Below are 20,197 nucleotides of genomic sequence, written 5' to 3'. Positions count from 1 at the left end.
GGATTTTAAAGGAACTCCTATAGGGTGGATTTAAAAGCTAACACAAAAAGCAGTTTTAAGCTAGTTCTCCGTCACTTTAAAATATGATGAACCAGCGTTCCCTAACCTTTAGTTTGTAAGCCACGTTAAAGGCAGCTGAGGAGCATAGGTGGAAAACCCCTGGTTTATACCAATCTTAATGTTCCTCTACAATCTTGTTGTTTTACAGCAACGCAGCTTGCAGAGCTTGGAGGCCAGTTTACATGCCATGGAGTCAACTCGGGATTCCCTTAAAGCAGAGCTGGGGACAGACCTGTTATCACAGCTAAGTCTGGAAGACCAAAGGAGGGTAGATGCCCTGAATGATGAAATCCGACAGTTGCAGCAGGTAAATAACCTTCAAATATATGGCATGATGACAAGTTCTGCAGTTTTTGCATTGGACCGCTTTTATTAATTAACAGAAGTTCAGAGGAGTTCAACATGTTTTATTTCTTAGGACAATCGACAACTCCTGAATGAAAGAATCAAACTGGAGGGCACAATCACTAGAGTAGAGACGTACCTGAATGAGAACTTGCGGAAAAGGCTGGACCAAGTAGAGCAGGTAACAAAACCTTGGGTTTCAGCCAGCTTGTTTTGTTTATAACCAGCTTCTTGAAACATGGACTGGACTGACTGTCTTTTTATTTTAGTTTTACATGTATGATCTCTGTTTTATATGGTCTAGGAACTGAATGAGCTAAGAGAGACAGAGGGGGGGACAGTACTTACTGCGACCACATCTGAGCTGGAAAACATCAACAAACGTATCAAGGAAACGGTGGCACGATCAGAAGGTGACTATGAATTTCATATTTTTATCAATTGCCATTGCATTTTTTTAACTGCATAGTAGTTCCCAAAGTGGACCTGAACTTAAAAAGTGAAGACTATTTGTCCATCAGGGAACAACTAGAAATGGTAACTGTAGAGCATGCTGAAGGTCTTATTTCTCAGTGCTGCAATATGTTACTGTGATACTTTTTAGATAGCTATCCCACCAAGGCTAGAGAGAAATGGGATCCCTGCCTGGTGATCAGTGGGGAGATGCGTTGCAGACGGTGCTAACTAGCTTCCTTATCTCGTCACAAAAACTATCCCAGTTATACATAGTACTGAGATTCCATCTCACACCTGCTTAACTTCATAAAATGTGCATACTTGCCTACCCCTTGGGTTATACATGTAAACGGGACAGGGCTGATATCATCCACCTTCTCAGAAGATGCCCTAAATTACACAATTATAAAATGGGATGGTTCCCCCAAGGGATTTTTAAGCAGCAATGTTAAATAGATGAAAAGACGGTAACTGATTATAAAATGTCTTTATTTTAACAAAATTAAATTCAATGTCATTATTTCAATTAAAACATGAGCTCTAGTTGTACGATACAATACATATTTCACAAAATGGTGATATTCACATAATGGAGTAGAACATTAGTATCCAACACATTTCAGTCCGTACAGTTTTGTTCTTCCACAGGGGGATTATTGGCTCTGAAGAAATATTTCAGAAAAACTCAGGATTCAAAACATTTCACAGTGCACAAACCTCTATGTACACAACAATAGTATGTTTACCGCTAGAAGGTGGAATTTGGAAATAAGATTGCACAACCAGAAGTTTAAAAGCAATTAGTTGATCCAGAAGGCTCCATGGTCCATCCCCCATCTCCCCAGAAAGAAATCCAGCTTGCAAGAAGTCACGTTTTTGACACCTTTCGGGAAAGGACAGACTGCACCTGCAGCATGTTTCAGAAATATTAACAGATTAATGAATAAAATATCAAATTTAAAGCAACCCTGACAGAATAACAGAAGGCCAGATTGGTTATAAGATTTTTTTATATGTAGTATTAATATAGCTATACTTCGTAAAAATTGTTTTACGTTGTATGTATATATGTATTTTAAAGCGTTACTGTAAGTGTGTGAAAGGTGTTGAATGTGCATATATTTTATGGATTGTTTAGTATTATATATCTTTATGTGAAAATGTGTGCATGTGTTATGTGGGGAAGTGACCCCAACAGAAAAGAATGTGTGTGAATAGAATGGTGTTTGTTCAAGACGTGAGACAAAATATGTCTTAACCAACCAGTGAAAAATGGAAAATTAATAATTGTGATTCTTGAAGATGGCCCGTTTACACTAGCAGGAGTGATGAAAAAACTGTGTAAACGCAAAAAGATGAAAGAACAAATAACAGCCTTTACTTTTATCAAGGATGTGATTAGTATGAGCCATCTGTTAAATGATGCCCAACTGCAGAGTGCAAAAAAGAGCCAAGACAAATCCTCTTTGAATCCAATATATTGCAGTAATTTGTGCTTTTGTCCGAACTTATGTCAGGCAAGGAAACAAGGACTAGTTACTCTGGCATTACTGAAATCTGTACTTTCATTGCACCATAAATATGTTGTGACCATCCGTATTGATAGCGTGCATGGAATTATCTTATGATCTGCATGCAACCTGGCTCTTATATACTACCTCCTATAATCAAGAAGATCCATGTGCCAGCTGCAGGTACCGTCTGGAGCTGGGTGGGCGTCCTGGCTGCTATGGAACGGCCATCGCATGACACTCCCACGGCACCCCAGAAGGCCTAGGCACCGACCTCTGCCATCACTTCCGTCGCAAACACGTGCCGTCGCAACGTAACACGCATGCGAGGCACTGGTTTGCACATGCCCGCCTCACCGTTGGACCCGCTTCTGGAGCAGGAATATTCCACCTGGAGCCAGAAATTTTCTCAGCCGTCCCCTTGGAGCATATCAGAAGGAGAAATTGCTAAAGGAATCCACATCCCCCTGCTGTGTTGGGAAGCCAAAAAGGAACAGAGAACATCGAGGGAGGTGCAGGAAGGGCCACAGAACGCAGAACTATCCAAAATCTGTAACCACATAATAAATTGAGAATATACAAACAAAACATGACATTCAAAGGACTTCAACAAACATAATAAGTTTCTTAATCCACATGTATAGTCTTGTTTATGATATAATACTAACACATATTCAAAAATATTTTTTCTTTACTTTACAAAAGCTGTTTGTATGTTTTAATATTCTTTACTCTTATTTACATGTGATTTCACCAATCGATTTTAACTGTCTATGTATACACTGGGAAACATTGGGTTTTTCCTGATGTGAACCCTTTAAAAAATGGAGCATAAGAGATGGACTCATTCAGGCCTGGAACGGTAGTGGCCTATAATATGAAGATCCATCTCTGCTCATGTTGGAGCAATATTTTGTTGCAATCTCCACCTCGATCATGAATGTGTAAGCCGGCCATCTTCAAGGATCACAATTATTATTTTCCATTTTTTACTGGTTGGTTGGGTAGTTCATTGGTCACTTAGACATATTCTGTCTCATCTGATTGAACCAACACCATTTACACCATCTATTCACACTCATACTCTTTTCTGTTGAGGTCACTTCCCCACATAAAACATGCACACTCAATATTTCTTTTACACATACACAATTTCACATACACATACAGATATATAATACTAAACAATCTCCTAAAATACAAGGTATTTTTACACACGACATATGCACATTCAACACCTGTCACACACTTACAGTAACACTTTAAAATACACATGTACATACATACATACAGTCTAAAAAATTTGGACAAAGTACAGCTGTATAAATACTACATATAAAAATCTTATAACTAAGCTGGCATTCTGTTATTCTGTCAAAGTTGCTTAAAATTTGATCATATTTTATTCATTAATTTATTGTTGCTATTTGGGAAATATGCTGCAGGTGGCGCCTGTCATTTCCTCCAAGGTATCAAAAGCCTGACTTCTTGCAGGCCCCTTTGGGCTGAACTTCTTTCTGGGGAGACGGGGACGGACCATGGAGCCTTCTGGACCACTTAATTGCTTTTAAACTTCTGGTTGTGCCATCTTATTCCCAAATTCCACCTTCTAGCGGTAAACATTCTGTTGTCGTGTACATAGATGTTTGTGCAATGTGAAAAGTTTTGAATCCTGAGTTTTTTTTTATATTTCTTCCGAGCCCATAATCCTCCTGAGGAAGACCATGATTGTACAGGTTGAAACGCTTTGGACTACTAATGTGGCTGACATTGTAATGTAATGTTCTGCTCCACTATGAGAATATCGCTATTTTGTTTTTTTTTGGAATACATATTTTATCGTACAACCAGAGCTCATATTTTAATTGTAACATGACATTGAATTTTTGTTAAAGTAGTATCTCATATGTGTTTTCTCAATTTGAAATGACACGGTTATTGTACAGCTATTTTTGGGTACCCTTAATGAGGTATTCCAATCCTCTGTCCCGCTAGACCCTAAATATTGCCTTTAGAGTAGTGGTTAATCGTGCTCTCTCCTAAGCCCGCAAAATACTTCTGCTTTGGAAATCACCTGACCCTCCTTCATACCAAATGTGGGCAACGCACATGGGGCATTCCCTTATTTTTGAAAAATGTGTACCAACACAGAGGATGCTTGGGAGAGTTTGAAAGGTTATGTGCGCTATGGCTGGACACCCCATGAGAACTTGTTCAGATGCTACTTGTGCATTGTCCAGACAGACCTGTTTAGGTTAGGTATAGTGCATAACACACTGGGAGCTGTGTATATTTACTTTGGCTCCCTGTGATATACAGTGAGGGGAAAAAAGTATTTGATCCCCCTACTGATTTTGTACATTTGCCCACTGACAAAGAAATTGTCAGTCTAATTTTAAGGGTAGGTTTATTTTAACAGTGAGAGACAGCTGTCAACTTTTGGGATGTGTGTGTATTTATACGTGCTCTAAGTTTGTGATTATACAAGTGAATCTTTCTACTTGTAATCACTATACTCAGTAATGTATAGACTGTGGGTGTCACTGGCATGTATCTGTATCTGCTCTTGTTGGTTTTAAAGTGTTAATCCAAAGAAATTATTGATCCTTTTTCTTTAAAGCATGTGTGTTTGGCCCCTGTAACACCTGGTAGATCCTGCCTAGCTATACCCCTCCCCCTTGTAAACGGACTATGATAATCAGGGCTGCTGAGCCCTGACACGTGGTCAGTTTACATGCCTCCGTCAATCTCAGCCTACTCTCCTGTGTCTGTGTCTCCCTGTTCTCCGCTCCCCAATCCTCCCCCTCCCACAAGCTCTCCAGTAGATGTCCTTTTATAAAAAAAAAAATACATAATAGCGGTATATAGCTTACTTCGGAGCGCCATTCGACGCTCGCGTCACTACCCGCCGTTCTCCTCCTCTCCTCTCCTAGTCTCGGCTGACCTCAGTGGGGGGGTTTCCCAGCACCTCCTCCTGCAGCTATCACATCACAGCGGGCAGTCAGCTGAGCGCCAAAGTGTGTTTTGAAGTAAGCTATTATACCATGTATTTTTTTTATGAAGGACATCCACTGGGCAGCTTACTGTTTTATATCAGTGGGAACTATAGCAGAAAATGTTTTACTTTCACTAACAGTTGTTAAATAGAGAACCTGTTTTGATGGGGAAAAAAAAAAAGAAAGAAATGGTAATTCTGCCTAATCCGTACCCTTAAATATTTACATTTCTGTGTTGAATTCCTCCCGAAAACAGTGTACTTCCTGTGCGTTAGGCACTTTGTTCTGTACCTTCGTCACTGTATATCTGCAGTCTGAGATTATTTAAGGCACTGTATCCTCTGACTTGCCAGTCTCACCAGATTCAAAGTGAGATATGGTGATGTCTCACTACTGTGCCGCTCACTGTTCTTGTTGGAGAGCTGTACCCGAGTATTGGCAGTGCAAGGATCTCTCTGCTTCAGTCTGTGGATCTGCGTTTCCACCAGCTCTCCTGTTTTTTGATCATTACCACATTGATCTCATTGTCAGGTCTCGATGTAAATATTGATAAAACTGAAGCTGAAATTAAAGATCTTGTGAAGAGCATGGATCGATGGAAGCATATGGAAAAGGAAAATATGGACGCCATTAATCACGACACAAAGGAGCTTGAGAAGATGACCAACAGACAAGGAATGCTCTTGAAAAAGAAAGAGGAATGCATGAAAAAGATCAGAGAACTGGGCTCCCTTCCACAGGAGGCTTTTGAAAAATACCAGACGTTAACGTTAAAACAGGTAAATGTGAATTCATACTTAAAGCGGAGTTCCAGCCTGTAAAAAAAAAAAAAAAAAAAAAAAAAAAAAAAAGGACACTTATCTGTCCAGTTATCCCGCAGTGTCAGCAACACTAGCAGATTCACCAATCGACTTTGGGTGTAGGCGCATGGTCTTGTCGCATACTGTCTGCCGGCAAAAAATGCCTCCGATGATACTGTGCATGCGCAGACCCAAATGTCACTCCAGCTGATATGTTGATCAGCTGGATGGGGCGTAAATACAGCACATGCACACGATGCCTAAGGCATTATCTTGCAACACACAAAACATGATCTTCAACACACTGAACCCACCCTGCAACACCCACAGCAAACCTCGCAATAGCGAGGCATAATCTAACAAGTATGTTCTCCTCAGCTCTTTGCAAATCATCGGATAATGCCTTGGATGTGCGCTGTGTTGACGTTACGCCAGCTGATAAACTGGAGTTATGTTTGGCACTGCGTATGCGCAGACCCATTGGAGGCATTTTCTGGCGGGAGGCATTTTTCAATAGAACACCAGCATCTTCACTAGCGGAAACTGGAAGTGAAGCCTGTTTCCTACTGCACATGTGCCAGTCCCACTGTGCTTTCTGAATGGTCCTGCTGTCTTCTGGGACCTGTGTGTTTCCCAGGGGGGGTTTGAATTTTTTTTTTTAGCTCACCTCGATTGTTGTGCGGCGAACTGACCCAGAAGTTGGAGCGGGTACCTGGTTTTGACAGGTATCCTCTCACCCCCACAAGGGTGTGAACAAGCGGAGCTTCCACTTTTGGGTGGAGTATAAAATTCTGCTCTTAGGATTATGTAGGGCTGCTGCCTCCTGAAAAACTGAATTTTAATAATACAAAAAGAGGAAGGTGGTTCTGCCCCTTAACTGAAGAGTGACCCTCAGGATTGAATCGCAATCCACTTCAATAAGTGAGAAAATAAATTGTAGCTTAATCCACAGTACTGTGATGTGTTCAACACTATAAAAACCTTGGTAGCCGGTGACTTTAAACTGCAATGAGCTTATTAGACAAAAAATTCCCTTAATAATAATTAAACAATAATAATTAAAACATTTAAACACAATAAAAATATTAAAAAAAGCAGCAAGAAAAACAAAATGGATGTCCTTGTTTGACTGTTACAACATGTATAATAGTTCAGTCTTTAGTTTAATTATATCCAATGTTCCAAAGTGATTTGTGCAGATGTCCAAAGTGCTTTGTGCATACACTTATTCCTGACTTCCAGTGCAACAAATTGATGAAGTGACGGTGGTGCTCCCCTTTGGTTCCACACGCACTAGATCTTTGTACCTCTGCAGGGGTAAAATGCATTTTAATGCCAGTATCCGAAGCAATCGCCTAATCCTTGGTGCGCCAAGTTGCAGGATATCCTCATGCAAGTGGACATAAAAGATGGGTACTCATAGCGCGACTCAGTTTTAAAAAGTTTTATTTGCCAAACATTTAAAAGCAGTTTATATAAAAAAGGGCGAAATGTATGCTCGACCAGAACCGCCTGAGCCGGCGTGCATTCCACAGGCCGGAAAGCATACAGACCGGAAGTAATGTGGGTGCTTACTAGGCTCTGACTTGCACGTTTCCTCATAGGACGTAGTCTGAGATGGAGCTCTGCTTTAAAGTGTATTTGACAGGTGCACGTCCGTATCGAATGACAGGTCACACTCTATTGTCGGCAATGGAACTGTTCAAATCAGACTCTGACTTTGCGGTGCCTCACCGATTTGAAAAAAGGTTACTGCACTATTTTTTGTGATTTCAGGTGCGACTTGCATAGACATCTGTGCATGAAGGCGCACAGATGTCAGACAAGTCACGCTATTTCAAAGCCACAGGTCAGTTGCAACATTTGTGTGGGTTTTGTTTAGACAAAATGAAAGTGATGTGGCAGCTCCATAGCCGCTGGATCACATGCCCTATGACTATTAGACCTCTAATGTCTTTATAAAAAATGCCTGTCACCTGCCCAATGCTATCACATAGGGGGTTATTAACCCTTTGTGATTGCAATCAAATAAAAATAAATAAATACATTTTTATTTTTTTATTTTTTTTAAATAAAATTTTAGAAAGTTGCCTCACACATGCTTTTAAACCATCACCTATGGAGATTTCTGGGCACCATAGTCAAACTGGTTATACTAAATTCAGTCCTGAAGATCGTGCCATTTGTGAGCCCCATCCCATCAGTCATTTTTGGAAAAAGGCAGTTGCGGGTACATCCTACCCCAGGTATTTTCATTGTATAGGTAGTCCTGATAATGTTGTGGTTGGTTCAGGACATACAGGAGAAGTGTTGGTAAGCACCTTAACATACACTACCCCAGCCAATGCTGCACAGAGATGTGTGAGATCTAGCACAGTCCTGTGAATGCTAGTATCACTGACTAAAAAGAGATAAAAAGTTAAAATTTTATGAGCAGTTTTGCTTGAATATCACTTTGTCGTCCTATATCTTTGTACAGGGTAATCCACAAATAAATTGTAAAGTCAAACTCAAAAGGCTGACGGCTTAAATAGTTTGAATACAGATCCACAGTATTAGGGCTGTTCATAAAATTGTATGTCTCTTGCTTCAATGCATTTACAATGCCTTGAAAAAGTTTTCCTATCGCTTGACATTTTCTACATTTTGTCACGTTACAACCAAAAACGTTATTGTATTTTATTGGGATTTTATGTAATAGACCAACACAAAGTGGCACATAATTGTGAAGTGGAAGGAAAATGATAAATGGTAATCAACATTTTTTACAAATCTGTGAAAAGTGTGGGGGGCATTTGTATAGCGCCGCCCTGAGTCACTTTGTAGAACCCCCTTTTTCTGTACTTACAGCTGCAAGTCTTTTTGGGCATTTCTCTTCAAGCTTTGCACATCTAGAGCGCGACATTTTTGCCCATTCTTTGAAAAATAGCTCAAGCTCTGTCAGAATGGATGGAGAGCATTTGTAAACAGCAAGTCTTGCCACAGATTCTCAATTGGGTTTAGGCCTTAACTTTGATTGGGCCATTCTAACACCTGAATATTCTTTGATCTAAAACATTCCATTGTAGCTCTGGCTGAATGTTTAGGGTCGTTGTCCTGCTGGAAGGTGAACCTCCGCCCTGCCTCAAGTCTTTTCAGACTCTAACAGGTTTTCTCCTAAGATTGCGCTTTATTTGGCTCCATCCATCTTCCCACCAACTCTGACCTGCTTTCCTGTCCCTGCTGAAGAAAAGCAACTCCACAACATGTTACCACCACCATGTTTTACGGTGGGGATGGTGTCTCCGGGGCGATGTGCAGTGTTATTTTTCCACCACACATAGCGTTTTTGCTTTTAGACCAAAAAAGTAAAATTTGGGTCTCATCTGACCAGAGCACCTTCTTCCACATGTTTTCCGTGTCTCCCACATGGCTTCTTGCAAACTGCATACAGGACCTCTTATGGCTTTTTTTCAACAATGGCTTTCTTCTCACAACTCTTTCATAAAGACCAGATTTGTGGAGTGCAATACTAATAGTTGTCCTGTGGACAGATTCTCCCACCTGAGCTGTGGATCTCTGCAACTCCTCCAAAGTCACCATGGGCCTCTTGGCTGCTTCTCTGATTAATGCTCTCCTTGCCCGACCTGTCAGTTTAGGTGGACGGCCATGTCTTGGTAGGTTTGCAGTTTTGCCATACTCTCCATTTTCGGATGATGGATTAAACGGTGCTCCATGAGATTTTCAAAACTTGAGATTTTTTTTTTTATGATCTTAACCCTGCTTAAAACTTCTCCACAACTTTATCCCTGACCTGTCTGATGTGTTTCTTGGCCTTCATGATGCTGTTAGTCACTAAGGTTCTATAACAAACCTCTGAGCGCTTCACAGAATAGCTGTATTTATATTGAGACTAAATTACACACAGGTGGACTCTTAATTACTAATTAGGTGACTTCTGAAGGCAGTTGGTTTGACTAGATTTTACTTAGGGTTATCAGAGTAAAGGGGGCTGAATACAAATGCACACCATATTTTTCAGATATTTATTTGTAAGAAATTTTGAAGACCATTTATACGTTTTCAAGGCACTGTAAACCCCAATTTTCTTTTGTGTCATTAGCTTTAAAATTAATTTAACTCTTGCTAGCTAATTTTTTTTTTTTTTTTTTCTCTAATTCATTATTCAAAGTGGCAATGTTATTCCAGCCTGCCCCTCCATCTTCAGGGTTGCCACATTTATTGCTCCTGCTCTAGTTTTCTATTCAGGTTAACCATACTCTTCTCTGATCTTGAGCGTTCTATATGAAAGGTCAACCATCACAAAGCAGGGAGCCAAGCACATTGCTGTCATATAGCTCCTCTTCCATGCTGCCCTTCGGTCCTTTGTCAATAAAGCTTTGGCTGGTTGAAGACATTGGGTAAACAAAACAGCATCACACAGTGTGTGCTGTGGCAACGCTACTGTACCAGATGATGCACACAGTTGTGAATAACACTAAGTTTTACCGAATGGAAATTGCCTGCCCCTTTAGTAACCTGACACCCCTCATTGGGCAGAAACAGGACTATAAGACTGTACAGTCATGGGAACGTAAATAATACTACATAAATAATACAATTTCTGTATCGTTCATTGACGGACACAGCATCTCTTGTTGACCTTAGTGTTATATTGGTCCTGGTAATGTTTTTTTTTCTTTTATCTGCATTTTTGATTCCTGTGATCTTCAATCAACAGCCGGGGTGGGTGACAGACTGGATAATATAGATCCTTGTAGTCTCCCCAGCCCTGGCCATTGAGCGGGAGCAGGCCCTAGCTACGCTTGAGTCAGCCACAACATGCCTCATCTATTCCAGGGGTGGCCGGTGAGCTATAAACTCTGGGGCACACACATGACCGGGCTATTGCTGTCTGTGTCACAGTATGCCATAGCCGGCAGCCACCCTGTACTGCTCGGATGGTGGGTCTTTCTGTGGATTGCGTCCAGCAGTTCCTGCAGAAGGGGCAAGTATGGTTCCACCTGTCTCGGCAGGATGGAGCAGCTGGGCATTCCCTGGGAGCAGCGCAGCACAGTACCTGGGTCAGGGTGGCGAGTCCTGCGGGGGGCCACTAAGTCTGTGCAGCTGGGGGGGTGGACTTTTGTGTGCCTTGCCTTAGGTCCCTAAGTGGAGACAGGCGAGTGTGGGTCAGCATGGCGTCAGAAGCTGGCTCTTCTTCCCCATACAACCCTGTGATTGAAACTGGTTCCCCTGCACCTTCGGTGCCTATGAACGCTCTGTCGGCGGTCCTGGAGGCCTTTGTTGCCCGGGGTGGAAGTGGCGTGCAGGCGCAAGGGAGGGTAAAAAAAGACCCCTCCTCCCACCGTCTTCTGGGGAAGCTCTGATTCAGACTCGGGCCCTGCTGTGACTGGCGACCCCTGTTCTTATGTATCAGAGGAAGGCGGACGAGGACCTATCGGATAGTGAGGATGACTCTGTGTCAGTGCAGGAAAAGGCACTTGTAGGGGCACTTATTACAGCATTGCAGGATACAGCATGGGCATCTACAGAGGTGTCGGTCCCTTTCGGGTCCCACAAGCCGGCCCGCATGCCTAAGGTGTTTCCTTACCTATGTTATTTTGATAAGTTTATTTACAAGGAATGGGGAAACCCCCCAATAGGCCTTTTCTGTCCTGAAATGCATGGTGGTGCGTTACCCCTTTGAGGAGCATTTCCTGAAGAAATGGACATCTCCGATTGTTGACCCTCTGGTATCCAGGTTAAATAAAGTAACCACGATTCCGGTGTAAGGGACTCCTGCTTTCGAGGACCCGGCCGACAGAAGGGCAGAGGCAGTTGGCCGGTCCATGTTCGGCGTGGGGTCAGCATTGCGGCCAGTATTAGCCACAGCCCTGTTATCGCAGACACTGACTGAATGGGCTAAATTTTTGCACCGTGAATTGGAGACGCAACAGGCTTCCTCTGTCTGCTTGGAGCTGGTGGACCAGTTGGTGCAGGGCCTTAAGTATGTCTGTGATGCGGCCTTAGATATAGCCCCCTTGCTCTCTAGAGCCTCAGTATCGGCAGTAGTGCTACGTTGCCTGATTTGGCTGAAATGCTGGTCTGCAGCCCGGGACGGAAGGTGAGCGTTCTCAGTCCGACAAGGTGCCTGCTGAGGGACAAAAGCGTCCCTAGTTTCACAAGCCAAACAAGCCTGCGAACAAATCTGTTACAGCATGAAGGTTTGCCCCCGCCTGACTCATGGATGGGGGGTCGCCTTCAGGAGTTTGCAGCTCGGGGGACCTCCCTGATTTCCGACCAGTGGGTCTGCAAACTAGTTTCCTCAGGGTAAAAGAGAGTTTTTCTTTCTTGTCCGCAAAACAGATTTTTTATTTTTTTTTCCTCCAACCTTCATCATCTTCCGGCTCGTGGGGAGGCCCTGTTTGGGACAGTACAGAACCCGCTGCTGCACAGAGTGATAGTACCTGTATCGACACCAGAAAGGTTTCAGGGGTTCTACTCCAATCTGTTTGTAGTCCCAAAGAAGGAAAGGGTCCGTCCGGTCCTGGACCTCAAGGCCCTCAACATCTTTATGAAAGTACAAAGGTTCAGGATGAAATCAGTTAGCTCAATGGTTGCTGTACGACCTCCTCCTGAGGGCAGCTTCCACCTCAGAATTAAGGGAGGATGTGGCAATCGCCATGCAAACTCTTTGGGTGTTTGGTTGGGTACTGAACCTACAGAAGTCTGTGTTGGTACCGACTCAACGCCTGGATTACCTGGGCTTGCTTCTGGACTCCTCGGAGGTGAGAATCTTTCTCCCTTCAGACAAGTTGCAGACTCTTCGAACTGCGGTAAAATTGTTGGTGTCCCGCAGGTGGTCGCCACTGCATTTTTTGCATGCGAGTCCTCTGTCTCACGGTAGCCACTTTCGTGGCAGTACCGTATGCTCAATTCCACTCGAGTCTTGCAAAAGGAAATATTGTCCAAATGGGACAAATCTCCATTGTCCCTGGATTGTCAAATTCAGGTGAGCCAGCTAGTCAGGGATTCCCTGCTCTGGTGGCTCAGGTCGCCGCCCCTTTGGTCCGAAAAGTCGTTCTTCCTCTTCATTGGATGGGGATCACAACGGACACCAACCTGACCGGTTGGGGGGGGGGGGAGTTTGGGGCGTATAGTCAGCCCAGGGTCAGTGGACCAAGGAGGGATCTCGCCTGCCGATCTACTGGAGCTTTAGGCAATCATGCAGTGCCTCTCCACATGGTCACAGAGGCTGCAGGGGCATCCGGTCAGGATCCAGTTGGACAACGCCATGGCGGTGGCGTATGTCAACCGTTAAGGAGCTCTGCTGCAGCACTGGAGGTCCCTCACATCCTGCGTTGGGCAGAGCGGCATGTGCCAGCTCTGTCGGCTGTGTACATTCCGGTGTAGAAAACTGGCAAGGACTACCTAAGTCGTCAGATGCTGGACCAAAGGGAATGGTCGCTATATCTGAATGTATTTCAGCTCCTTTGCCTTAGGTGGAGCACGTCAGATGTGGATCTCCTAGCTTCTCGACTCAATTGGAAGGTACAGAGGTTTGTGGCCAGGTCAAAGGATCCCTGAGTGGATGCAGCAGACGCGCTGATGGCTCCATGGGGGTATTATCGGCTGATTTATGTCTCCCCCCCCCCCCCCCCCCCCCATTCAAACTTCTACCATGTCTGCTTTGAGTGGAGTGGAGGCCGAGGGGATGCCGGTGATTCTGATTGCCCCAGATTGGCCTCGGCGTCCATGGTACACTGACCGTACGAATGGTGGCTGATGTTCCTTGGTGACTGCCGATGCGAGAGAACCTTCTGTTGCAAGGTCCAATATTGCATCCTGCTTTACCGTCACTGGCTTTAACGGCGTGGCTGTTGAAAGCCAGGTGCTAAGGGACCAGGGTCTGTCAGATTCGGTAATATCCACTATGTTGAGGGCACAGAAGTCATCTTCGCGAAAGATTTATCATTGTACGTGGAAGGCCTACATCTCCGTGTGTGAGGAGATGGGGTGGCGTCCGCGTACATATTCACTTTCCGATCCTGCTGTTTTTGCAGAGAGGAGTGTTGCATTAAGCACCATTAAGGGGCAGATATCAGCTTTGGCTGTCTTCTTTTCAGCAACCCTTGGTGGCTCATTCATTGTACATTTGTTCAGGGGGTTCAACATGTGGCCCCTCCAATTCGACCACCGCTACCACCGTGGGATTTGAATCTGGTGCTCTCGGTGCTTCAGAAACTGCCATTTGAAAACAGGGAACTTTCCTTATTGACACTCTCTCAGAAGGTGGTCTTTCTAGTGGCCATTAAATCTGCCAGAAGGGTTTCTGAGTTGGTGGCCTTGTCTTGTAAGTCTCTCTACTTGGTCCGCCACAAGGATAAGGCGGTGCTGCGTCTGCAGCCTTCGTTTCTTCCAAATGTTTTGGCCTTTCATCTAAATGAGGACATTGTGCTTCCATCCTTATGTCCTCGGCCGTACCATCCTAAAGAGGTGGCTTTGAATTCCCTGGACGTGGTCTTGGCTCTGTGGGTGTATCTGTCTGCTACGGCTCCTTTTCGGATGTCGGACTCGCTGTTTGTATCGGTGGCCGGTCCGAAGAAGGAACTGGCGGTCTCATCGGCCACCATCTCTCAGTGGATCGGACAGACTGTAGTTCAGGCTTATGCCATAAGGGGATGAGTGCCTCACTTTCCTGTCACAATGCATTCTACCAGGGTAATTGGTGCCTCTTGGGCTTTCCAACATCAAGCGTCTGTTTCTCAGGTGTGTAAGGCGGCGACCTGGTCATCCGTTCACACTTTTACTAAATTTTACAAGGTTGATGTGAGTGCATCTTCAGATGCTTGCTTCGGCCACAAGGTTTTGCAGGCGGCTGTTTAAGGTTGCAACTCCTCCGTTGAGGAGCTCTGGCTGTTTTGGGTGGAGTTCTTGTTGTTTATTGTTCCCACCCCTTGTTTCTTTGACACTGCTTGGGGACGTCCCTAAGGTCAAGAAGAACGATAGAGAAAATAGGATTTTTGTACTCACTGTAAAATCCCTTTCTCTGAAGTTCATTGACGGACACAGCACCCACCCCTCCTGTTTCTGTTTGTACTGCTTTTGACGAACTGAGCTGCTGGATGCAGTGTGAGGGGTTATAGCCAGTAGGACCGCGCCCTGGGCGGTACTGTACAAGTGTTGCTGTTTTTAACACTTTCTGCCTAGTCCTTTCCTAAAGGGGCGATGTAACCCTAAGGTCAAGAAGAGCTGCTGTATCAGTCAATGAACTTCAGAGAAAAATTTTACAGTGAGTCCAAAAATCCTATTAAGTTTTTTTTTTTTTTTTTTTCTTTTCACATTTCAAGTTTATTCACTCGTATAGAATACAGGCAAAGCCGAACAGTTACAGCGTTAAGAACTCAAATTCAAGATGCACATATGGTATTCGGTCAGAAACATAAACATATCGTAAACTTAAAGCAATGGAAGATGAATACTTCCTGAGGGTAGGGTTGTCTGACAGCTAGCTGTAAAACTTCAACGTATCACTGTTTGATTTCTTCACATAGTGTCATTGATACATTCCAGTATTGTTTTGTCTCCCACTAAGAAAAGGAATAGGTGTGGGAGAATTATATAAAGAAGAGGAAAGAAGAGATAAAGGACTAGAGAGGTGTGAGCATAGCAAAAGGAATAATGAAAGCTATTTTGTAATAGTAGCATCCAGTGGCTGCAGCAAGCGGGTGGGGGAACCAATTCAACCCCCATAAGGTCCATTGCTGTTCCCAGCAATCAGGTCTTCGTATGTTCGCGTGCATCTAAAAGCGAACCACGGTGTCCACGTGGCGTGATATTTATCAACCATACCATTAGACTGGGCTACCGTTTCCTCCATGTCACAAACCTCCCCAATTTGAAAGAGCCATTCCCTGACTGCAAGAACACTCGTCGATTTCCAATAGCGTGGCATCAAAGATTTGGCAGCATTAAATAAATGTTGAGTCAATGATTTCTTATAACGTTGTAGGGAGAAGGTTGTGACATGGAGCAGACAGCACGCCGCGTCGAGTCTCATGGACGTTTCAGTTATGACCCTGATCAGATCCCTCACCGTATTCCAGAATTGTTGGATGGGAGGGCATTGCCACCATATGTGTAAAAGCGTACCAGCTTCCCTCTGACAGTGCCAGCAAATATCCGAGGCTTGAGGGAACCATTTGTGTAGTTTCGCTGGCGTGGCGTACCACTGAGTGAGTAATTTATAGGAGGTTTCCTGTGCTCAAAGAGCACTTATGGGCCAGAACGCAGGCCTTCCCCCATTGCCCAGCTGAGAGATCCATCCCAAGAGCCTCAGACCATTGCTCTCTAAGTCTCTCCAGTCATCCCTCCCCTGTATTCCGCAGCCAGGCGTACGAAAGAGACGTGGTGTTTGGAGTTTTGTTTTCCTTCCCAGCACACCCTTTCTATGTCCGTGAGATCTCTCACAAAGTGCCCTCTGTGGGTTGGCCTGTTGGTATAGCTTTGAATTTCAAGATAAGTCCAGTAGGTCAGATGAGGTAATGAGTTTGCTGTTTTGAAAGTCATGAAGTCCATCAGCTGTGTGTTATGGAAGCAGTGTTTTGTAAGGAGAGGTGTGTGGTGGTTAGAAGACCGGTAGAGGTGTACCTCCATCCCTGGTGGGAAGTCGGGATTATGACATAAAGGTGTTAGTGGGCTCAATGTAGAAGAGAATCTTGAATAAAGGGTCAACTGGTGGAAAATTTTGAGAGTAGTGTGAATTAGAGGGTGTTTTAGTGCTCTCGGATATCCAGACTCTGGCACCCAAGGAAGAAATCGCAATGGAATAGGGCTCAACTCATTTTCCAACGCCACCCAATCTTTGACTCCCCCGTGACAATGCCAGTCAATAATTCTTGCCACATGCGTAGCGTGATAATATTGTTTGTAATCAGGCAGAAGCCCACCCCCCCCCCTTGTCCTTGGGTAAGGTCAAAAGAGAATGTTTTATGCAGGGACTTTTATGCGCCCATACAAATTTGCGTTTTGAATCGCCTGCAATTTTTTGAAAAAGGTCGTCGGGACCGTGATCGGAAGAGTTTTGAGCAAGTAGAGTATTTTGGGCAAGATGTTAATTTTGCATATGGCTGCCCTACCAAACCTTGAGAAGTTCCCTGGGTGCCAGTCTTTCAGTTCCCGTTCAATGACCTTGAGCAATGGTGTGAAGTTTTTATCGAATGCCCGAGAGAGCGTGGGGGTCAGCCACACACCCAGATATTGAAGCGCCTCGGTCTCCCATCTAAAGGGACTATCTGTCCATAGCAACCCCAATAAATGTTTCGGTAGACTGATGTTCAGGGCTTCCGACTTGGTTAGGTTAATTTTTAAATTAGATAGGTAGTCATATACCGAAAATTCCCGTAATAAGTTGGGAATGGAGATATGAGGCTTTGTTAGGAAAAATAGGAGATCGTCCGCATAGGCGGCAATCTTATATTCCTTCTGGGCTATCTGAAAACCTGTCACGTCAGGGTTCATCTTCAATAGTCTGATAAAGGGTTCCAGTGAGATAATGAAAAGAATGGGTGATGGGGGGCAGCCCTGTCTCGTTCCATTGGAGATGTGGACCATATCGGATAACGATCCATTGATGCGAAGTTTTGCAGAAGGGTTTTTATATAAAGCAGATATCCATGACATCATTTGTGGGCCCAAGCCAATAAACTTGCAAGTTGCCAGCATAAAATTCCAAGCTACTCTATCGAAAGGCCTTCTCCGCGTCAGTAGAGAGGAGAAGGCCCTCGATATTTCGCTCATGGGCCATCTGGATAAGATTAAGTGACTTCGTCACATTGTCTTTGGCCTCCCTTCCTGGCATAAATCCGGCCTGTTCTGGTCCAATTATGGTGTGGAGTAGGGGTTTCAATCTATTTGCCATGATTTTAGCCATAATTTTTACGTCTAGGTTCAAAAGAGAAATCGGTCTATAATTGGAGCATAAGGTCGGGTCTTCGGTTTGGGTAGGACAGTGATGTGGGCCTCCAGAAACTTTGGAGGTATTTCTCTGGGGGATGAGAAGGAGTTCAGTGCTTTTGTTAGTGGTTTTGACAGGGCATCGATAAAGGTTTTGTAGTATATCGCAGTATAGCCATCAGGGCCGGCGCTCTTCCCTGCTTTCAAGTCCTTTATTGCCCTTTGGACCTCAGCTACATCCACCGAGTCCTCCAAAAGTTCAGAGTCCTCCGGATATCTGAGGTAAATTAGATTTAAGTAAGTAATCCTGAATAGCCTGGGTCCTGGCTCCCGTCAAATCGTTGGGCCTATGCTGGGGCGGCAGATTATAGAGTTTGGTATAATAAGTCTGGAAATGCCTAGCTATCTGTTTGTCTGAAACGTCAAGTTTGCCTTCCTGGTTGGTTATTCCCGCTATGCTATTTCGGTAACGAGGCCCTTTCAACGCTCTCGCCAAGAACCTGCCTGATTTGTCCCCGTGCTCATAATAAATTTTCCGCCGAAAAAAATAAGAATCTCTTCGACGTGGCGTCTAGAATCTGTTGTAATAGTTTCCTAGCGGCTAAGAGGTCTGATGCCGTCTGTGTGGATAAAGATTGCTTGTGCAGGGTCTCGAGCTTCGAGATTTTGTTCGCTAAGGTGGTTATTTCAGTTTCCCTATCTCTCTTACGATGAGAGGCCATTTTCATTAAAACCCCCCTAAAGTGTGCATTTGTGGGCCTCCCATACCACCAAAGGGTCCATGTCCTGCGTAGCGTTAAGTGTGAAGAATTCCTGTAACTGGGAGGATATCTCGGGCAGGAATTTGGGATCTGTCAGGAGGGATGAGTTCAACCTCCAATTTGAGGGTTTGGTAGTGTGTTGTCGTCTGAGTGCAAGGGATATCGGGGCGTGATCAGAAAAACCCTGGATCCCTATTTCTGCTCCGGTCAATAGGTGTATGTCCTTACGGGAAACAAATAAATAGTCTATCCTAGAGTATTTAGCATGCAGGGCGGAATAAAATGTGTAATCCCTATCTTCCGGGTGTAGGACCTGCCAGGAATCCAGTAGGTGCAAGGAATGCAAGAGTCCCTTTATCTGCTTCAAGATTTTATATGTGACGTGTGATTTGTCCGTAGAAGTGTCCATCAAGGGGTTAAGGGGTAGGTTAAAATTCCCCCCTCCCCCCCAGGATTGTGCATCCGGTGCTAAACCCTTCCAATTCCCTGATTATTCTCCTGCAGAAGGATAAATGAAGTTTGTTAGGGAAATAAATAAACATTGGCCAGTGTAATAGGATGCCCCTTATAATGGCCCTTAAGAAAGAGAAATCTACCGTCCGTATCTGTCATTTTTTTCTAATAATGTGAAGGGCGCATCTTTACTAATAAGAATCGACACTCCCTTCGTTTTCGCTTGAGCGTTCGTGGCATGATGAGCCTCAACAAAGAAAGTGTCGGTGAGTCTGGGTATGTTATTCGTCCGAAAATGAGTCTTGTAAAAAGACGAAGTGTGGCCTACCTTTCTTGAGTTCCCGTAGAAGAGATGATCTCTTCTCTGGTATATTCAGGCCCTGCACGTTGGGAGATATCACCACGGGGTTCCGCCCCAGTGCTGAGTACGCCATGACTCTGGAATCCGTAGATTCAGAAAAATAATACCTGTTTACAAAGGCAATACAGAATGTATTAAACAATATTAAAGCGTTAAAGTTCATAACCTGGACCCTGAGACACTGCCTGCAACCACTGGTATGTTAGAACTGGTCCTTTATAGATAAAGTAGAGAAAATAGTAAAGAGCTAGGGAGAGAAAAGAGGAAAGGACAAGGTATCAGTGTACAACCTCTACCGTAGGTATACGGTTAAAAGGTTTCAAGTTGTGGGACCGACGGAGTCTAAGCTATCCTGTCCGTCCCACTGTAGAGAGCTAAGGGAGGCGAGCAGCCGAACCAACCGTCAAACTTCACACCTATCAGGCCGGTGTTAAAAAAAAAAAAAAAAGGGGAAAAACACCTGGCATGAAAGGGTGGAGGACCTCGCCCATAATTCACTTCTTTTGGAGATGTGCCTAAA

General features: G+C 44.2%; 1 protein-coding gene across 1 annotated transcript in view; it reads left to right on the top strand.

Annotated features, from left to right (window-relative positions):
• SMC3 (structural maintenance of chromosomes 3) overlaps positions 1-20,197 on the top strand; it is a 105,801-nt gene that overhangs the window by 69,718 nt on the left and 15,886 nt on the right. The window contains exons 21-24 of the mRNA XM_077455061.1: positions 209-367; positions 479-586; positions 710-818; positions 5,900-6,147. Coding sequence (XP_077311187.1) covers positions 209-367; positions 479-586; positions 710-818; positions 5,900-6,147 — 624 coding nt within the window. The remainder of the gene's footprint in view (positions 1-208; positions 368-478; positions 587-709; positions 819-5,899; positions 6,148-20,197) is intronic.

This window comes from Lithobates pipiens, unplaced genomic scaffold, assembly GCF_037356315.1.
Source record: "Lithobates pipiens isolate NorthernLeopardFrog02 unplaced genomic scaffold, aLitPip1_a1.2 Scaffold_25, whole genome shotgun sequence".
Classification (NCBI taxonomy): domain Eukaryota; kingdom Metazoa; phylum Chordata; class Amphibia; order Anura; family Ranidae; genus Lithobates; species Lithobates pipiens.
The sequence above is the reverse complement of the archived record's forward strand: the minus strand, read 5'-3'. Positions and strand labels throughout refer to the sequence as shown.